Source organism: Coregonus lavaretus, assembly GCF_964263955.1.
Source record: "Coregonus lavaretus genome assembly, chromosome: 7".
NCBI lineage: Eukaryota > Metazoa > Chordata > Actinopteri > Salmoniformes > Salmonidae > Coregonus > Coregonus lavaretus.
In genome coordinates this window covers 1,226,892-1,246,964 of record NC_139994.1, presented here as the reverse complement: position 1 = coordinate 1,246,964, position 20,073 = coordinate 1,226,892, and the positions used below count along the sequence as shown (strand labels likewise).

Below are 20,073 nucleotides of genomic sequence, written 5' to 3'. Positions count from 1 at the left end.
TGTCCCCTCAGGCGCAGGTCAGGAGTACACTCTCCTGAAGGGTCTGTGGAGGAGAGGGCACACTGGTTAACCGTGGTGGAGGTGAGGGCACTGGTTAACCGTGGTGGAGCAGAGGGCACTGGTTAACCGTGGTGGAGGAGAGGGCACTGGTTAACCGTGGTGGAGGAGAGGGCACTGGTTAACCGTGGTGGAGGTGAGGGCACTGGTTAACCGTGGTGGAGCAGAGGGCACTGGTTAACCGTGGTGGAGCAGAGGGCACACTGGTTAACCGTGGTGGAGCAGAGGGCACTGGTTAACCGTGGTGGAGCAGAGGGCACTGGTTAACCGTGGTGGAGCAGAGGGCACTGGTTAACCGTGGTGGAGCAGAGGGCACTGGTTAACCGTGGTGGAGGAGAGGGCACTGGTTAACCGTGGTGGAGGAGAGGGCACTGGTTAACCGTGGTGGAGGAGAGGGCACTGGTTAACCGTGGTGGAGGTGAGGGCACTGGTTAACCGTGGTGGAGCAGAGGGCACTGGTTAACTGTGGTGGAGGAGAGGGCACTGGTTAACCGTGGTGGAGCAGAGGGCACTGGTTAACCGTGGTGGAGCAGAGGGCACTGGTTAACCGTGGTGGAGGAGAGGGCACTGGTTAACCGTGGTGGAGGTGAGGGCACTGGTTAACCGTGGTGGAGGAGAGGGCACTGGTTAACCGTGGTGGAGCAGAGGGCACACTGGTTATATTGGCTACCATGTTATCCATTTCGATAAAGGACATGTTACCTAAAATACAGTACAATTAAAAACAAAAAAAACGGTTTTGTGTGAGAAGTAGGCATTGGTGTGAAGACAAAAAAGGAAGGAAATCCACACGAGCACCACCAATCCACACGAGCACCACCATGCCTCCTCCACCCATGCTCTACCAAGGTTTTCCAGCACCACCATGCCTATTCCACCCATGCTCTACCAAGGTTTTCCAGCACCACCATGCCTATTCCACCCATGCTCTACCAAGGTTTTCCAGCACCACCATGCCTATTCCACCCATGCTCTACCAAGGTTTTCCAGCGCCACCATGCCTATTCCACCCATGCTCTACCAAGGTTTTCCAGCACACAGCTTTGACCTACTACAGTAGCTATGTTGGTCTATTTTACTTCAAACAATGTGTATGCAGGTTGCTCAGGATTCAAACTCCATCTGGAGAGCTACTGGGTGTGCAGGCTTTTGATCCAACCCTGCTCAAAAACACACCAGTCAGCTTATCAAGGTCCTGTTGAGCAGCTGATTTTTTTTTTTTTTACAATGGGGTGTGTTCGAGCAGGGCTGGAGCAAAAAATCTGCACCCGCAGTAGCTCTCCTGTCCTCTACTGGAGGTGGGATGACCACCCTGCAACATTACAATTACAACTTTTTATGTCTTTATAAAATAAAATTCCCTCATTCAATGAACCAGGGATCAAAAAGCTAAGGTGGGCGAGGTAGCCAACTGTTTAGTGTTCAGGGGAGATCTTGACAGCATAGGAGTTAGAATATTTTTGAACATGGCCAGTATTGAATAGAGGAGAATCTTAGCCAATTTTGAGCGCTTGAGAGACGGTTTTACAACCGCAGTTTGCAGCACTGGTTTCATCAACTGTGCGCCCGTATATCAACTGCGTGTCGACCATTTGCCGTTATACACATGTGCCGGTGGAAAGCTATTTTAGGACTCCGGATATGTTACTGACATTAATACACGCTAATAGTTAAATAGTCAACTAGCGAGATAGCCGACTCAAAACATAGTGTCGTTTGGCTGGTTCTCTCGCTAATCTATTGTATATCACTATTTTACCTGCTGCCCAAAATGTCTCTCTCCTCTGGCAACGGCCCACTGGCACACACAGGTGATGCACACCTGACTTTTTACAGGATTTTTATTGCTGACCAAATATTAGCTATAACTGGGCAAATGACTCACTAACTAGCAATGAATATCAACAAATGTGCACAAGCCCTCGCTTTGATCTAAAAAAAAAAAAACGCATCTTGCGACCGCATGATTGAAAGACCGCTAGTGCCAGTCAATGAAGGCCTACATTAATTCTATTCCGATGCAGAGATTGGGAGGACAGCGCACAGCCCAGCCCAGCCCAGCCCAGCGCAGCCCAGCCCAGCCCAGACCAGCCCAGCCCAGCCCAGCCCAGCACAGCACATCCAGAGGACACTTGGATCCAATTTTGATCGGAGCAGCCCAATTGTTTGATATTGTGATTCCATTCGGGGGAACTTAAATCTATAATCTGCTTGTCCGACCTTTATTTTGTTTATTTGCGCCGGGCAAGCGGACAAGCGGACAAGCGTTATTGTCGAGCCCTGGTACTTCTCACTTTAAAAAATAGTTTGTTATTACATTTCAGATTTTTTTACAAGGGTGTTTTATACAGTAGCCTATTAGTGCAGTATTTTACTTAGAGCTTTGGGACAAGTAAAAAAACATGTTTTCAAATAATAATAATAATAATAATTAATATATATATATATATATATATATATATATATATATATATATATATATATATATATATAAATAATCTGTCCTACTTGTCCGAAGGAAGAGTGGCTAAAATAGTTAATGTCATGCCCTGGATTTCCATGGGTTTTTACACCGGAAGGTGACTTTCTGTTAAAAGGTGCATTATACAACACCTGATTATTTTAGCAATCAAAAGTCTGTTGTTGGCAGTGCCACTGTAACCTTTAATTCGCCCAAAAGGCCTTAATGGCACAGGTGGTGCGCTGGTTTAAACCCTGGTCTGCTGGTTTAAACCCTGGTCTGCTGGTTCAAACCCTGGTCTGCTGGTTTAAACCCTGGTCTGCTGGTTTAAACCCTGGTCTGCTGGTTTAAACCCTGGTCTGCTGGTTTAAACCCTGGTCTGCTGGTTCAAACCCTGGTCTGCTGGTTCAAACCCTGGTCTGCTGGTTTAAACCCTGGTCTGCTGGTTTAAACCCTGGTCTGCTGGTTCAAACCCTGGTCCGCTGGTTTAAACCCTGGTCTGCTGGTTTAAACCCTGGTCTGTTATGAACTATTATAGTATGTTTAGAATTTACCATGGATAGTCAAAAGCAATTGCATGCAGTTTGCAAAAGGTAAATAGCTCAATTGATTGCGACAGTCTTACATTGTACAATATGACTCAATTCCCATTGAAAGCAAAGTAAAAAAAAAAAAAAAAAAAAGTTAAATCATTGATTTATAAAAGGGTGAAATAACTCAGCCAGAGACTAAACAAAGATCTCCCCATGTACACTGGAGCCCGCGTCTTCTACAGCTTATTTCTAGCCTAAAGCGTTGCAGCAAATACAATCAAGACAATCAAAATGTCAAGAGTTGTGAGTTTGGCACTGTTGAGCAGCACACACTTGGATTAAAAATGTCAACACAACAGGAGAGGGCCTCCCGAGTGGGGCAGCGTTCTAAGGCACTACGTCGCAGGGCTAGCGGTGTCACTACAGACCCGGGTTCTATCCCGGGCTGTATCACCACCGGCCGTGAGTCCCGTAGGGCGGCGCACAATTGGCCCAGCGCCAGAAATGCTAAAAAAAAAATGTAGCACATAGTTGGTTCTTAACAGATATAAATGGGCACGTGAGAGCGATTAAATTATATATTTTATAAAAACTGTTGCACCAACCAACTTAAGTCAATCTGACATTTTTTTTTACGTCCAATGGTCACTTCACGGAGGCTATCGTCTGACGACCCTGTTAATAACCCAGTACGTGGTTCTCGGTAACGGCCAGACCAGGGTACAGTTGTGTACCGTACCGCCAATCATTCACCGACATTGGTGTCAAACTGGCTTCGATATGATGGTAGGGAGATTTAGATTTTAACATTGAACTTCAACACAATGCCATGCTATTGTGGCAGCGGTTCTCCTAAACCTAATGGAAGCCAACTGAAAAACACTTGCAGCCATTACCAACTTCCAGATCTGTGCATGGGTTGGGGTTAGGGAGGAGGTATTAAAGGGGAGGGACGAGCTAATGGAACCCTCCCTATTCGTTGGGGTTAGGGAGGAGGTTTTAAAGGGGACGGACCAGCTAATGGGACCCTCTCTATTCGTTGGGGTTAGGGAGGAGGTTTTAAAGGGGAGGGACCAGCTAATGGAACCCTCTCTATTCTTTTCCAGACCTTACCAGGTTTGGAGGGATGCTTGGTGTAGTCGAAGACCAGTACGTCTGAGGTGGGGGTCTTGGTTGCGATGATGCAGGGGTTCTGGGGCATGTACCTGGCCCGGTTCACCTCTCCTTCATGGTTGATCTTGATCTCTATCTCGATCTTCCCACTCACTGAGCCAAAACCTCCAAACTCTACAGAGAGAAGGAGACAATTTTATCATTATGTACTATGGCAAAGTAGATTCCTTAACTTTTACAAGCCGAGGTAGAGTCTTGGATTGGATGGCATTGAGAAGTGTGTTCTAGTGTGTGTGTGTGTGTGTGTGTTAGGGATGTGACAAATGGACACATTTTCTTCACGTTTAAAACTGCCATTTATCGGTTTCCGTTAAAACGAAAAGAACATGTAGCTTAGTGGTTAAGCAAGGCACTTAACCCTAAATGCTCCTGTAAGTCGCTCTGGATAAGAGCGTCTGCTAAATGACTAAAATGTAAATGTAAATGTTAAGAGCGGTGTGCCAGTAACCGAAAGGTCGCTGGTTCTAATCCCCGAGCCGACTAGGTGAAAAATCTGTCGATGTGCCCTTGAGCAAGGCACTTAACCCTAATTGCTCCTTTAAGTCGCTCTGGATAAGAGCGTCAAAAAAAAATAAAAAAAATAACAATCATAAAATTCCACGTCCTATTGCGTGGTGTGACCACTAGGGGGCAATGAAGTTCTACGGCAGTCATACAGTAGGCGGTATCTGGAATCTGCTTGGGGCAGGTGTCATTTCGTCTGGAAGACAACCGTTAATTCACCTCCACTTCCATTTGTTACGTGCATTAGCGACTCACAAAAAAAAAAAGTCTAAAAATACCTAGCCAAGTGATCACAGTTGTTTTCCCCTCCATTCTTCTCTCCCTCCATTACAGGCCGCCTCTCTCGCTCAATTTCGATCCAACCGCTCCCTCTACACATACGCACGCCGCGAACCCATTAGTCCCTACAGAAATGACTGCCCATCTCACTGACGGCATACTGTAGACAAGCTACATTCCTTGCCAAATCACAACAGCTTTATCACGAATTCAATATGGACTGGTTGATTAAAATAGGGAAAATGTGTTCTAACAACGAGCTGGAGTTTTGGAATAATAAATGCATCTCATCTACTTTGGGCTTTTTTTTGTGGGGGGGGGGGGGGGGGGGGGGACTGCCATTTAGAATAGGTTCCAACCCCCCCCCCAGACTGAAATATGCAACAAAAACATTGTTTTGATGAAGGCAAATAGCAGATTCATTAGTCTATGGACTTTAACAAAAGCCTTCCCACCGGGTTTAAGCTTACAAATCAAACAGGGCAAAAGAACTCCCCAAATGTGAGTATCTACTAGTTAAAAAAAAGAATTGTAGCTTTCTAACGCCGTTAACTGAATGTCTCAACTCCCATTCTAAAGGGAATAACACCCTGTTGAAACGGGAGTAAACGGTGAACGGTGATATTTATGAGAAGGACCCACCTGTTTCAGTAGTGTGACCCGCGGCTGAAATGGCGCTTGCTGTCTTTCATTTAGCAAATTACCTTGCAACTCAAGTAGGCCATTGACAATGGCTGCATATCAACCGCAATCATTACAGTAATCAGTGCTTTTTCTCCAAACTTGATGACATGCTTTATATCCATGGCAAATCATTTCAGATGCACATCTCCTTCGCCAAACATTACAGTGTTACCCATTTCTTCACGTTTTCCTTTTATGATGATGATCGGGACCCGTTAGAGGTAGTTTGGTGATAACTGCACTGTCATTTTAATAATAAAAATATATAGTTTTTCCAGTTTTCTTAACGTTAAGGATTCAGTTCTGTTTTTAACGTTCACACCCATAGTGTGTGTGTCTGTCTGTGTGTGCAATGAGCATGAGTGCGTCTCACCGCCTTTCTCGCTGTCGTAGTGCGAAACATTAAACTGGGCGTCGTCATTGGGCAGCTGTACGCTGGCGATGACCAGGTGATTCTGCTCGTCTGACGTGTGCGTGCCCAGAACCAGGCGGTGCACGCTAAAATCTTTCCCCTCGGGCCTGGTAAACAAACAGAGACAGCAACAAAACAGGAAGCAGGACGGACAACGTGGCATCAATGGGTAGTTTAAGGCCAAAACGAAGAATGCATAAGGTGTGTTTGAGATTTCTTGTTAACGTTGTGTGTGTGTGTATACCTGGATACATCAGGCAGCCACTGGGCGGTGAGGCTGGGCCATTCCAGAGCGTGGGTCATCACCAGGTCATAGAGGAAAGGCGTATTCTTCTTCCAGATCTTATATTCCTCATTTATCACCCTTTCCTCCACCGCATCATCAAAAGCACCTAGAGAGAGAGAGAGAGAAGCTAAATTACTTCTATGCTCGCTTCGAGGCAAACAACAATGAAGCATGTATGAGAGCACCAGCTGTTCCGGACAATTGTGTGATCACGCTCTCCGTAGCCAATGTGAGTAAGACCTTTTAACAGGTCAACATTCACAAGGCCACAGGGCCAGATAACCAGGACGTGTACTCAGAGCAAGCGCTGACCAACTGGCAAGTGTCTTCACTGACATTTTCAACCTGTCCCTGACTGAGTCTGTAATACCAACATGTTTCAAGCAGACCACCATAGTCCCTGTGCCCAAGAACACTAAGGTAACCTTCCTAAATGACTACCGACTCACATCTGTAGCCATGAAGCAGTCCCTCGACTTCCTGGCGCTGACGGAAACATGGATTACCACTGAAAACACTGCTACTCCTACTGCTCTCTCCTCATCTGACCATGTGTTCTCGCATACCCCGAGAGCATCTGGTCAGAGGGGTGGTGGCACAGGAATCCTCATCTCTCCCAAGTGGACATTCTCAATTTTTCCCCTAACCCATCTGTCTATCTCCTCATTTGAATTCCATGCTGTCACAGTCACTAGCCCATTTAAGCTTAATATCCTTGTCATCTATCGCCCTCCAGGTTCCCTTGGAGAGTTCATCAATGAGCTTGACGCCTTGATAAGTTCCTTTCCTGAGGATGGCTCACCCCTCACAGTTTTGGGGGATTTCAACCTCCCTATGTCCACATTTGACTCATTTCTCTCTGCCTCCTTCTTTCCACTTCTCTCCTCTTTTGACCTCACCCTCTCACCGTCCCCCCCTACTCACAAGGCAGGCAATACGCTTGACCTCATCTTTACTAGATGCTGCTCCTCTACTAATCTCACTGCAACTCCCCTCCATGTCTCCGACCACTACTTTGTTTCCTTTTCTCTCTCGCTCTCCTCCCACACTACTCACTCTGCCCCTACACAGATGGTAATGCGCCGCCGCAACCTTCGCTCTCTCTCTCGCACTACTCTCTCCTCTTCCATCCTATCATCTCTTCCCTCTGCTCAATCCTTCTCCCTCCAATCTCCTGATTCTGCCTCCTCAACCCTCCTCTCCTCCCTTTCTGCATCCTTTGACTCTCTGTGTCCCCTATCCTCCCGGCCGGCTCGGTCCTCCCCTCCAGCTCCGTGGCTTGATGACTCATTGCGAGCTCACAGAACAGAGCTCCGGGCAGCGGAGCGGAAATGGAAGAAAACTAAACTCCCTGCCGACCTGGCATCTTTTCACTCCCTCCTCTCTACATTTTCTTCATCTGTTTCCGCTGCTAAGGCCACTTTCTACCACTCTAAATTCCAAGCATCTGCCTCTAACCCTAGGAAGCTCTTTGCCACATTTTCCTCCCTCCTGAATCCTCCCCCCCCCCGCCCCCCCCTCCTCTCTCTCTGTGGATGACTTTGTCAACCACTTTGAAAAGAAGGTTGACGACATTCGATCCTCGTTTGTTAAGTCTAATGACACTGCTGGTCCTACTCACACTGCCCTACCCTATGCTTTGACTTCTTTCTCCCCTCTCTCTCCAGATAAAATCCTGCGACTTGTGACTGCAGGCCGCCCAACAACCTGCCCGCTTGACCCCATCCCCTCCTCTCTTCTCCAGACCATCTCCGGTGACCTTCTCCCCTACCTCACCTCGCTGATCAACTCATCCTTGACCGCTGGCCATGTCCCTTCCGTCTTCAAGAGAGCGAGAGTTGCTCCACTTCTCAAGAAACCAACACTCGATCCCACTGATGTCAACAACTACAGACCAGTATCCCTTCTTTCTTTTCTTTCCAAAACTATTGAGCGTGCCGTCTTTAGCCAACTCTCTTGCTATCTCTCTCAGAATGACCTTCTTGATCCAAACCAGTCAGGTTTCAGGACTGGTCATTCAACTGAGACTGCTCTTCTATGTGTCACAGAGGCTCTCCGCACTGCTAATGCTAACTCTCTCTCCTCTGCTCTTGTCCTTCTAGACCTGTCTGCTGCCTTTGATACTGTGAACCATCAGATCCTCCTCTCCACCCTCTCCGAGCTGGGCATCTCCGGCGCGGCTCACTCCTGGATTGCGTCCTACCTGACCGGTCGCTCCTACCAAGTGGCGTGGCGAGAAGCTGTCTCCGCACCACGTGCTCTCACCACTGGTGTCCCCCAGGGCTCAGTTCTAGGCCCTCTCCTTTTCTCCCTATACACCAAGTCACTTGGCTCTGTCATATCCTCACATGGCCTCTCCTATCATTGCTACGCTGACGATACACAACTAATCTTCTCCTTTCCCCCTTCTGATAACCAGGTGGCGAATCGCATCTCTGCATGTCTGGCAGACATATCAGTATGGATGACGGATCACCACCTCAAGCTGAACCCTGGCAAGACGGAGCTGCTCTTCCTCCCGGGGAAGGACTGCCCGTTCCATGATCTCGCCATCACGGTTGACAACTCCGCTGTGTCCTCCTCCCAGAGTGCGAAGAGCCTAGGCGTGACCCTGGACAACACCCTGTCGTTCTCCGCCAACATCAAGGCGGTGACCCGCTCCTGCAGGTTCATGCTCTACAACATTCGGAGAGTACGACCCTGCCTTACACAGGAAGCGGCACAGGTCCTAATCCAGGCACTTGTCATCTCCCGTCTGGACTACTGCAACTCGCTGTTGGCTGGCCTCCCTGCCTGTGCCATTAAACCCCTACAACTCATCCAGAATGCCGCAGCCCGTCTGGTGTTCAACCTTCCCAAGTTCTCTCACGTCACCCCCCTCCTCTGCACACTCCACTGGCTTCCAGTTGAAGCTCGCATCCGCTACAAGACCATGGTGCTTGCCTATGGAGCAGTGAGGGGAACGGCACCTCTGTACCTTCGGGCTCTGATCAGTCCCTACACCCAAACGAGGGCATTGCGTTCATCCACCTCTGGCCTGCTGGCTCCCCTTCCTCTGCGGAAGCATAGTTCCCGCTCAGCCCAGTCAAAACTGTTCGCTGCTCTGGCACCCCAATGGTGGAACAAGCTCCCTCACGACGCCAGGACAGCGGAGTCACTCACCACCTTCCGGAGGCATTTGAAACCCCACCTCTTTAAGGAATACCTGGGATAGGATAAAGTAATCCTTCTACCCCCCCCCCCCCAAAATTGTAAAGTGGTTATCCCACTGGCTATAGGGTGAACGCACCAATTGGTGAGTCGCTCTGGATAAGAGTGTCTGCTAAATGACGTAAATGTGCCCTTGAGCAAGGCACCTAACCCTAATTGCTCCTGTAAGTCGCTCTGGATAAGAGCGTCTGCTAAATGACTAAAATGTAATGTAAATGTAAATGAAGTGCTTTGAAAGGCTGGTCATGGCTCACATCAACACCATTATCCCAGAAACCCTAGACCCACTCCACTTTGCATACCGCCCCAACAGATCCACAGATTATGCAATCTCTATTGCACTCCACACTGCCCTTTCCCACGTGGACAAAAGGAACACCTACGTGAGAATGCTATTCATTGACTACAGCTCAGCATTCAACACCATAGTGCCCTCAAAGCTCATCACTAAGCTAAGGACCTTGGGACTAAACACCTCCCTCTGCAACTGGATGCTGGACTTCCTGTTCACCCATGACTGCATGGCCAAGCACGACTCCAACACCATCATTAAGTTTGCTGACGACACAACAGTGGTAGGCCTGATCACCGACAACGATGGTGTCCACATCATCAACAAAACTAACATGGTCCAAGCACACCAAGACAGTCGTGAAGAGGGCACTACAAAGCCTATTCCCCCTCAAGAGACTGAAAGGATTTGGCATGGGTCCTCAGATCCTCAAAACGTTATACAGCTGCACCATCGAGAGCATCCTGACTGGTTGCATCACCGCCTGGTATGGCAACTACTCGGCCTCCGACAGCAAGGCTCCAGTTGAAACTAGCTAGCCAGCTAACTAGCTACTTGCTGTTAGCCACAGTTAGCGGTATTTCACCCAGAACATTGGATTTTTCTGCCGGAATAATTTAATCACTGGACATAAATCACCGGATCGCAACTAGCTAGCCGCAACCGAATGGATGTTGCTGTTTGGCTAATCACCACTGCCCCCGATGCAAGCACCAGTTAGCCTCGAGCTAGCCTAGAGCCAGGCCCATATTCCGGCTATCTACCTCTCGGTCTACCGGACGGGAGTAGCCAGCTAACTAGCTACTTGCTATTAGCTACCGTTAGCGGTATTACACCATTGTCCGTGGCCTGCACTACCTACCAGCCAGCTCTAGCCTGGACTATTATCGGCCAGTCTGCACAGTCTGCACAGCGCGCTATCGACCCAGAATATATCAGTTTTTCTGCCGGAATCACTGAATCACTGGACCTTTAACTCCGGATTCATCGCTACCAGCTAGCTGCAACAAAATGGACGTTGTGGTTTGGCTAATCATCCTGAGTTAGGCCCATCTCCCGGCTATCTACCTCTCTGTCAACCGGACGGGACCACCTAGTGTTGACACGGAGCCCCGCCGATCCTACACGACTGGTCTGCCGACGAAATCGTCTGATGTGGTTACAACAGGCTTCCCGTTACGACGTCGACCACGAAGATTCCATCTGCTAGCCCCAGCCCGCTAGCACACGCTAGCCGTGGCCTCTTGCTCGCTAGTGCTTTAGCAGCCCCCGAACTACCTCCGAACTATCCTATTGCTGTTCACCGGACCTTATGATAACTCAGCTATACAGCTGATGCCTGCTGGACGGTTCCTTTATACGGTACCGCATCCTGTTTATGTTTAGCCTCAGCTCAAACTGTGTCGTCATTACCAGCTGTTGTCTTAGCTCTCTCAAATTACACCTGTGATTGCTTTATGCCTCTCTCCCATGTCAATATGGTTTGCTTATTGCTGTTTCGGTTATTTCTAATTGTACTATTTCACTGTAGATCCCCCAGCCCAGCTAAACCTGCCTTAGATAGCTCCTTTGTCCCACCCCCCATACACGCGGAGACCGACTCAATCGGTGCCTCCAGTGATGCTATCTCTTTCATTGTTACCCAACGCTTAGGTTTACCTCCACTTTACTCATATCCTTCCATATCCTTGTCTGTACAGAATGCCCTGAATCTTTTCTACAACGCCCGGAAATCTGCCCCCTTTATTCTATGTACCCAACGCACTAGAAGAGCAGTTCTTAAAGCCTTTAGCTGTATCCTTATTCTAGTCCTCCTCTGTTCCTCTGGTGATGTAGAGGCTAACCCAGGCCCTGTAGCCCCCAGTATCACTCCTACTCCCCAGGCGCTATCATTTGTTGACTTCTGTAACCGTAAAAACCTTGGTTTCTTGCATGTTAATATCAGAAGTCTCCTTCCTAAGTTTGAGTTATTCACTGCGTTAGCACACTCCGCCATCCCTGATGTTCTAGCAGTGTCTGAATCCTGGCTTAGGAAGGCCACCAAAAATTCTGAAATGTCCATCCCCAACTATAATATTTTCCGTCTAGATAGAACTGCCAAAGGGGGTGGAGTTGCAATCTCCTGTAGAGATAGCCTGCAGAGCTCTATCATACTATCCAGGTCTGTGCCCAAACAGTTTGAGCTTCTACTTCTAAAAATCCACCTTTCCAGAAATAAGTCTCTCACTGTTGCCGCTTGCTACAGACCCCCCTCAGCCCTCAGCTGTGCCCTGGACACCATATGTGAATTGATTGCCCCCCATTTTCCTCAGAGTTCGTACTGCTTGGTGACCTAAATTGGGATATGCTTAACACCCCGGCCATCCTACAATCCAAACTAGATGCCCTCAATCTCACACAAATTATCAACGAACCTACCAGGTACAACCCTAAATCCGTAACCATGGGTACCCTCATAGATATCATCCTGACTAACTTACCCTCTAAATACACCTCCGCTGTCTTCAACCAGGATCTCAGCGATCACTGCCTTATTGCCTGCGTCCGTAACGGGTCCGCGGTCAAACGACCACCCCTCATCACTGTCAAACGCTCCCTAAAACACTTTAGCAAGCAGGCCTTCCTAATTGACCTGGCCCAGGTATCCTGGATGGATATAGATCTCATTCCGTCAGTAGAGGATGCCTGGTTGTTCTTTAAAAGTAATTTCCTCTCAATCTTAAATAAACATGCCCCATTCAAAAAATACAGAACTAAAAACAGATATAGCTCCTGGTTCTCCTCAGACTTGACTGCCCTTGACCAGCACAAAAACATCCTGTGGCGTACTGCATTAGCATCAAATAGCCCCCGCGATATGCAACTTTTCAGGGAAGATAGGAACCAATATACACAAGCAGTCAGGAAAGCAAAGGCTAACTTTTTCAAACAGAAATTTGCGTCCTGTAGCACTAACTCCAAAAAGTTTTGGGACACTGTAAAGTCCATGGAGAATAAGAGCACTTCCTCCCAGCTGCCCACTGCACTGAGGCTAGGAAACACTATCACCACCGATAAATCTACAATAATCGAGGATTTCAACAAGCATTTTGCTACGGCTGGCCATGCTTTCCACCTGGCTACCACTACCCCGGCCACCAACTCTGCACCCTCCGCTGCAACTTGCCCATGCCCCCCCCCCCGCTTCTCCTTCACACAAATTCAGACAGCTGATGTTTTGAAAGCGCAACAAAATCTGGACCCCTACAAATCAGCTGGGCTAGACAATCTGGACCCTTTCTTTCTAAAACTAGCCGCCGAAATTGTCGCAACCCCTATTACTAGCCTGTTCAACCTCTCTTTCTGTCTGAGATCCTCAGAGATTGGAAAGCTGCCGCGGTCATCCCCCTCTTCAAAGGGGGTGACACTCTAGATCCAAACTGTTACAGACCCATATCCATCCTGCCCTGCCTTTCGAAAGTATTTGAAAGCCAAGTTAAACAGATCACCGACCATTTCGAATCCCACTGTACCTTCTCCGCTATGCAATCCGGTTTCCGAGCTGGTCATGGGTGCACTTCAGCCACGCTCAAGGTCCTAAACGATATTATAACCGCGATCGATAATAGACAGTACTGTGCAGCCGTCTTCATCGACCTGGCCAAGGCTTTTGACTCTGTCAACCACGGCATTCTTATTGGCAGACTAAATAGCCTTGGTTTCTCAAATGACTGGCTCGCCTGGTACACCAACTACTTCTCAGATAGAGTTCAATGTGTCAAATCGGAGGGCCTGTTGTCTGGACCTATGGCAGTCTCTTTGGGGGTGCCACAGGGTTCAATTCTTGGGCCGACTCTTTTCTCTGTGTATATCAATGATGTCGCTCTTGTTGCTGGTGATTCTCAGATCCACCTCTATGCAGACGACACCATTTTGTATACATCTGGCCCTTCATTGGACACTGTGTTAACAAACCTCCAAACGAGCTTCAATGCCATACAACACTCCTTCCGTAGCCTCCAACTGCTCTTAAACACTAGTAAAACTAAATGCATGCTCTTCAATCGAACGCTGCTGGCACCCGCCCACCCGACTAGAATCACTACTCTCAAAGGGTCTGACCTAGAGTATGTGGACAACTACAAATACCTAGGTGTCTGGTTAGACTGTAAACTCTCCTTCCAGACTCACATTAAGCATCTCCAATCCAAAGTTAAATCTAGAAATCGGCTTCCTATTTCGCAACAAAGCCTCCTTCACTCATGCTGCCAAACATGCCCTCGTAAAACTGACTATCCTACCGATCCTTGACTTCGGCGATGTCATTTACAAAATAGCCTCCAACACTCTACTCAGCAAATTGGATGTATTCTATCACAGTGCCATCCGTTTTGTCTCCAAAGCCCCATACACTACCCACCACTGTGACCTGTACGCTCTTGTTGGCTGGTCCTCACTACATGTTCGTCGTCAAACCCACTGGCTCCAGGCCATCTATAAATCACTGCTAGGCAAATCCCCGCCTTATCTTAGCTCATTGGTCACCATAGCAACACCCACCCGTAGTCTGCGCTCCAGCAGCTATATCTCACTGGTCATCCCCAAAGCCAACCTCCTTTGGCCGCCATTCCTTCCAGTTCTCTGCTGCCAATGACTGGAACGAATTGCAAAAATCTCTGAAGCTGGAGACTCTTATCTCCCTCACTAACTTTAAGCATCAGTTGTCAGAGCAGCTTACCGATCACTGCACCTGTACACAGCCCATCCGAAATTAGCCCACCCAACTACCTCATCCCTATATTGTTATATATTTTGCTCTTTTGCACCCCAGGAGGAGGTCAGAGATCTGGCCGTGTGGTGCCAGGACAACAACCTCTCCCTCAACGTGACCAAGACAAAGGAGATGATTGTGGACTACAGGAAAAAAAAGAGGACTGAGCACGCCCCCATTCTCATCGACGGGGCTGTAGTGGAACAGGTTGAGAGCTTCAAGTTCCTTGGTGTCCACATCACCAACGAACTATCATGGTCCAAACACACCAAGACAGTCGTGAAGAGGGCACGACAAAGCCTATTCCCCCTCAGGAGACTAAAAAGATTTGGCATGGGTCCTCAGATCCTCAAAAAATTCTACAGCTGCACCATCGAGAGCATCCTGACTGGTTGCATCACCGCCTGGTATGGCAACTGCTTGGCCTCTGACCGCAAGGCACTACAGAGGGTAGTGCGTACGGCCCAGTACATCACTGGGGCAAAGCTCCCTGCCATCCAGGACCTCTATACCAGGCGGTGTCAGAGGAAGGCCCTCAAAATTGTCAAAGACTCCAGTCACCCTAGTCATAGACTGTTCTCTCTGCTACCGCACGGCAAGCGGTACCGGAGTGCCAAGTCTAGGTCCAAAAGACTTCTCAACAGCTTCTACCCCCAAGCCATAAGACTCCTGAACAGCTAATCATGGCTACCCGGACTATTTGCACTGCCCCCCCACCCCATCCTTTTTACGCTGCTGCTACTCTGTTAAGTATTTATGCATAGTCACTTTAACTCTACCCACATGTACATATTACCTCAACTAGCCGGTGCCCCCGCACATTGACTATGCAACGGTACCCCCCTGTATATATAGCCTCCCTACTGTCACTTTATTCTATTGTATATATAGCCTCCCTACTGTCACTTTATTTTTTACTTCTGCTTTTTTTTTTTTTTTTTTTTTTTTTTTTTCTCAACACTTTTTTGTTGTTGTTTTATTCTTACTTTTTTGTTTAAAATAAATGCACTGTTGGTTAAGGGCTGTAAGTAAGCATTTCACTGTAATGTCTGCACCTGTTGTATTCGGCGCATGTGACCAATAAAATTTGATTTGATTTGATTTGATATGTATTCTATAATATTCTACTGTATCTTAGTCCATGCCGCTCTGTCATTGCTTGTCCATATATGTATATATTCTTAAATTCCATTGCTTACTTAGATTTGTGTGTATTGTGTATATGTTGTGAAATTGTTAGATTTTACTTGTTAGATATTACTGCACTGTCGGAGCTAGAAGCACCAGCATTTCGCTACACCCGCAATAACATCTGCTAAACACGTGTATGTGACAAATAACATTTGATTTGTTTGAGCCAATCAGTTGTGTTGTGACAAGGTAGGGGGGATATATAGAAGATAGCCCTATTTGGTAAAAGACCAAGTCCATATTATGGCAAGAACAGCTCAAATAAGCAAAGAGAAACAACAGTCCATCATTACTTTAAGACATTAAGGTCAGTCAATACGAAAAATTAAGAACTTTGAAAGTTTCTTCAAGTGCAGTCGCAAAAACCATCAAGCGCTATGATGAAACTGGCTCTCATGTGGACCGCCACAGGAATGGAAGACCCAGAGTTACCTCTGCTGCAGAGGATAAGCTCATTAGAGTTACCAGCCTCAGAAATTGCAGCCCAAATAAATGCTTCACAGAGTTCAAGTCACAGACACATCTCAACATCAACTGTTCAGAGGAGACTGTGTGAATCAGGCCTTCCTGGTCGAATTGCTGCAAAGAAACCACTACTAAAGGACACCAATAATAAGAAGAGACTTGCTTGGGCCAAGAAACACGAGCAATGGACATTAGACTGGTGGATGTGTCCTTTTGTCTGGAATCCAAATGTAAGATTTTTGTTCCAACCGCCATGTCTTTGTGAGACACGGTGTGGGTCAACGGATGATCTCATGTGTATTTCCCACCGTAAATCATGGAGGAAGAGGTGTTATGGTGTGGGGGTGCTTTTCTGTTGACACTGTCATTTATTTAGAATTCAAGGCACACTTAACCAGCATGGCTACCACAGCATTCTGCAGCGATTCACCATCCCATCTGGTTTGAGCTTAGTGGGACTATCATTTGTTTTTCAGCAGGACAATGACCCAACACACCTCCAGGCTGTGTAAGGGATATTTTACCGAAGGAGAGTGTTGGAGTGCTGCATCAGATGACCTGGCCTCCACAATCCCCCGACCTCAACCCAATTGAGATGGTTTGGGATGAGTCGGACCGCAGAGTGAAGGAAAAGCAGCCAACAAGTGCATGTTTTGGAAAAGCATTCCAGGTGAAGCTGGTTGAGAGAATGCCAAGAGTGTGCAAAGCTGTCATCAAGGCAAAGGGTGGCTATTTGAAGAATCTCAAATATGTTTTGATTTGTTTAACACTTTTTTGCTCACTGCATGACTCCATATGTGTTATTTCATAGTTTTGATGTCTTCATTATTATTCTACAATGTAGGCCTCCTGTAGCTCAGTTGGTAGAGCATGGCGTTTGCAACGCCAGGGTTGTGGGTTCGATTCCCACGGGGGGCCAGTATGAAAAATGTATGCACTCACTAACTGTAAGTTTCTCTGGATAAGAGTGTCTGCTAAATGAATAAAATGTAAACGTAGAAAACAGTAAAAAGAAAAACTCTGGAATGAGTAGGTGTGTCCAAACTTTTGACTGGTACTGTATGTATGTATGTATGTATGTATGTATGTATGTATGTATGTATGTATGTATGTATGTATGTATGTATGTATGTATGTATGTATGTATGTATGTATGTATATATATATATATATATATATATATATATATATATATATATATATATATATATATATATATATATATATATATATATATATATATATATATATAACTGAATAGGTTTACTTTAGGCTACAAGGTCATGGGCTCCCGAATGGCGTAACGGTCTAAGGCACTACATCTCAGTGTTTGAGGCGTCACTACAGACCCTGGTTCGATTCCAGACTGTATCACAACGGGCCTTGATTGGGAGTCCCATAGGGCAGCGCACAATTGGCCCAGAGTCGTCCGGGTTTGGCCGGTGTAGGCCATCATTGTAAATAAGAATTTGTCGTTAACTGACTTGCCTAGTTAAATAAAAATGCATCAGAGAGAGCGAGATAATATTTTCTGACTGGACATTGAGTTGCTTTGGTGTAATTCTCTGCTCGGTCTAGACTACAGTGCGCCGCCAATCAAGTTCAAATAGATTAAACCATAACCTGTCAAATCACGATGTCTTCACCATCGACGACGGCTATCAATCATCGTCGATGGACGATCCTATCTTAATATTTCTCAACCCTAACTGTATATCATATTGTGTACATAACTGTTTCTTACTATGCATACTAGCTACCTTCTAATTACCTGTTGATTATTATTATTATTATTGATAATTGTACTGCAATGTTTAGGGAGCTAACACGTAACGTTAAGCATTTCACTACATATTTTATACCTGCACGTTACGTGACGAATCAAATGTTATCAGACTTCAATGACACCTAGCAGTTAGCAAGCTAACTAGCTAGTTACCTAAACTAAGACAAGGTATGGGAATACATACTAACGTTACTAGTTAGCTCCCTACGTAACTAGCAGGTTAGCAAAGTTAGCTAGTTAACTACATTCGCCAAAATGAAAGTCAGAGCACAGACGAGAGGAGTATATTTGGCCAGAGGGTAAGCGGCAAGTGTGGTGGAATGTATCCGACCAGGCCTCCAGCACCCGGCGCATTTGCACGCTAGTAAGGTAACGTTAGCATTAATCTGTAGCTACTAGCTAGCTGATTAGCAAGCTTTTACATCGCTATAAAAACAGTAACATAGCCACAAAATGACCATTACCTTCCTTATCGGCCATTATAACGAATCGACGGCACAGACTAGGAAATCTTGAATTGGTCTGGCTACCTCAATGGGCACATTAGATAGTTGGATAAAATGTTACAAACGCGCTTTGTGTCTCGTACACCGTCAATACGTTCGCGCCAACATCGACACGGAAAGAGGCACTGGGCCACCAATCAGCAAGAGAGGCGCTGAGCCCACCAATCAGCAAGAGAGGCGCTGGGCCCACCAATCAGCAAGAGAGGCGCTGGGCCCACCAATCAGAAAGAAAGGCGCTGGGCCCATTAATCAGCAAGAGAGGCGCTGGGCCCACCAATCAGCAAGAGAGGCGCTGGGTCCACCAATCGGCAAGAGAGGCGCTGGGCCCACCAATCAGCAAGAGAGGCGCTAGGCCCACCAATCAGCAAGAGAGGCGCTGGGCCCACCAATCAGCAAGAGAGGCGCTGGGCCCACCAATCAGCAAAAGAGGCGCTGGGCCCACCAATCAGCAAGAGTGCCTGCTCTGACGTAATGTCAGTACCAAAAGAATGCGAAAGATTTTTTGTCGGAACTATTATTCTCTTTGTAAAACATATTGATAACAGAGACAAAGCTAGTCGCGAAACCAAAAGTGTACAACGAATGTATTAGGAATTTGTGTTCAATTGTATCAAATGCTTTACAAAAGTCGAGGAATAAAATAATAGCCTCTGAGTCAATTGAATCAGCGTATTCAATCAAGTCTAAAACAAACCTAATGTTACAGCTGATGTGGCGACCTTTCATAAAACCAGTTTGGGTTTCATTAATAAGGTGGTTTAGGCCCATTTTAAGTCTATTAGCATATGCTAAAGTTATCAATTTATAGTCTGTATTTAATAATGTAATAGGTCTCCAATTATCTATGAAAATGGGATCTTTATCAGGTTTTGGTATTAAGGAAATAACCCCTTGTTTCATGGTAGTAATCATCTCACCCTTAGCTAGGCATTCTTGGAACATGTTGAATACTGGTCCCTCTAAATGTTCTCAAAAGTGTAAATAAAATTCCGCAGAAAGACCATATAATAACAATAAACATATAACTTCCCAATACATTATAAAGAATGTAATTCTATATGCAAAGCCATACCTTCAGGACTTGTGTTCCGGAGAACATGTCAAGATGTCCCGTGTAGCTCAGTTGGTAGAGCATGGCGCTTGCAACGCCAGGGTTGTGGGTTCGATTCCCACCGGTGGCCAGTATGAAAAATGAATGCACTCACTACCTGTAAATCGTTCTGGATAAGAGCGTCTGCTAAATGACTACAATGTAAAATATAAGATAGATGCACAATTTATGTTAGAAGGTTGCCCCCTGCTGGATAAGAAATGTAATAATACATTCTTTAGATTTACATTTACGTCATTTAGCAGACGCTCTTATCCAGAGCGACTTACAAATTGGTGCATTCACCTTATAGCCAGTGGGATAACCACTTTACAATATATATATATATATTTTTTTCTATCTTTGGGGTGGGGTAAGGGGGGTGGGGGGGGTA

The 20,073-nt window shown here is 46.5% G+C and overlaps 1 protein-coding gene across 1 annotated transcript; it reads right to left on the bottom strand.

Moving 5' to 3' along the window:
• Positions 1 to 5: 5 nt before the first annotated feature.
• LOC311131805 (histone-binding protein RBBP4-like) lies at positions 6 to 18,666 on the bottom strand (the record flags this gene model as incomplete). The annotated part of the gene is made up of 5 exons (XM_084164936.1): positions 18,548 to 18,666; positions 6,348 to 6,495; positions 6,065 to 6,210; positions 4,165 to 4,338; positions 6 to 43 (listed from the first exon to the last, which is right to left on the bottom strand). Coding segments are annotated over exons 1-5 (522 nt in total), but the record flags the coding sequence as incomplete, so codon positions are not given.
• Positions 18,667 to 20,073: the final 1,407 nt, after the last annotated feature.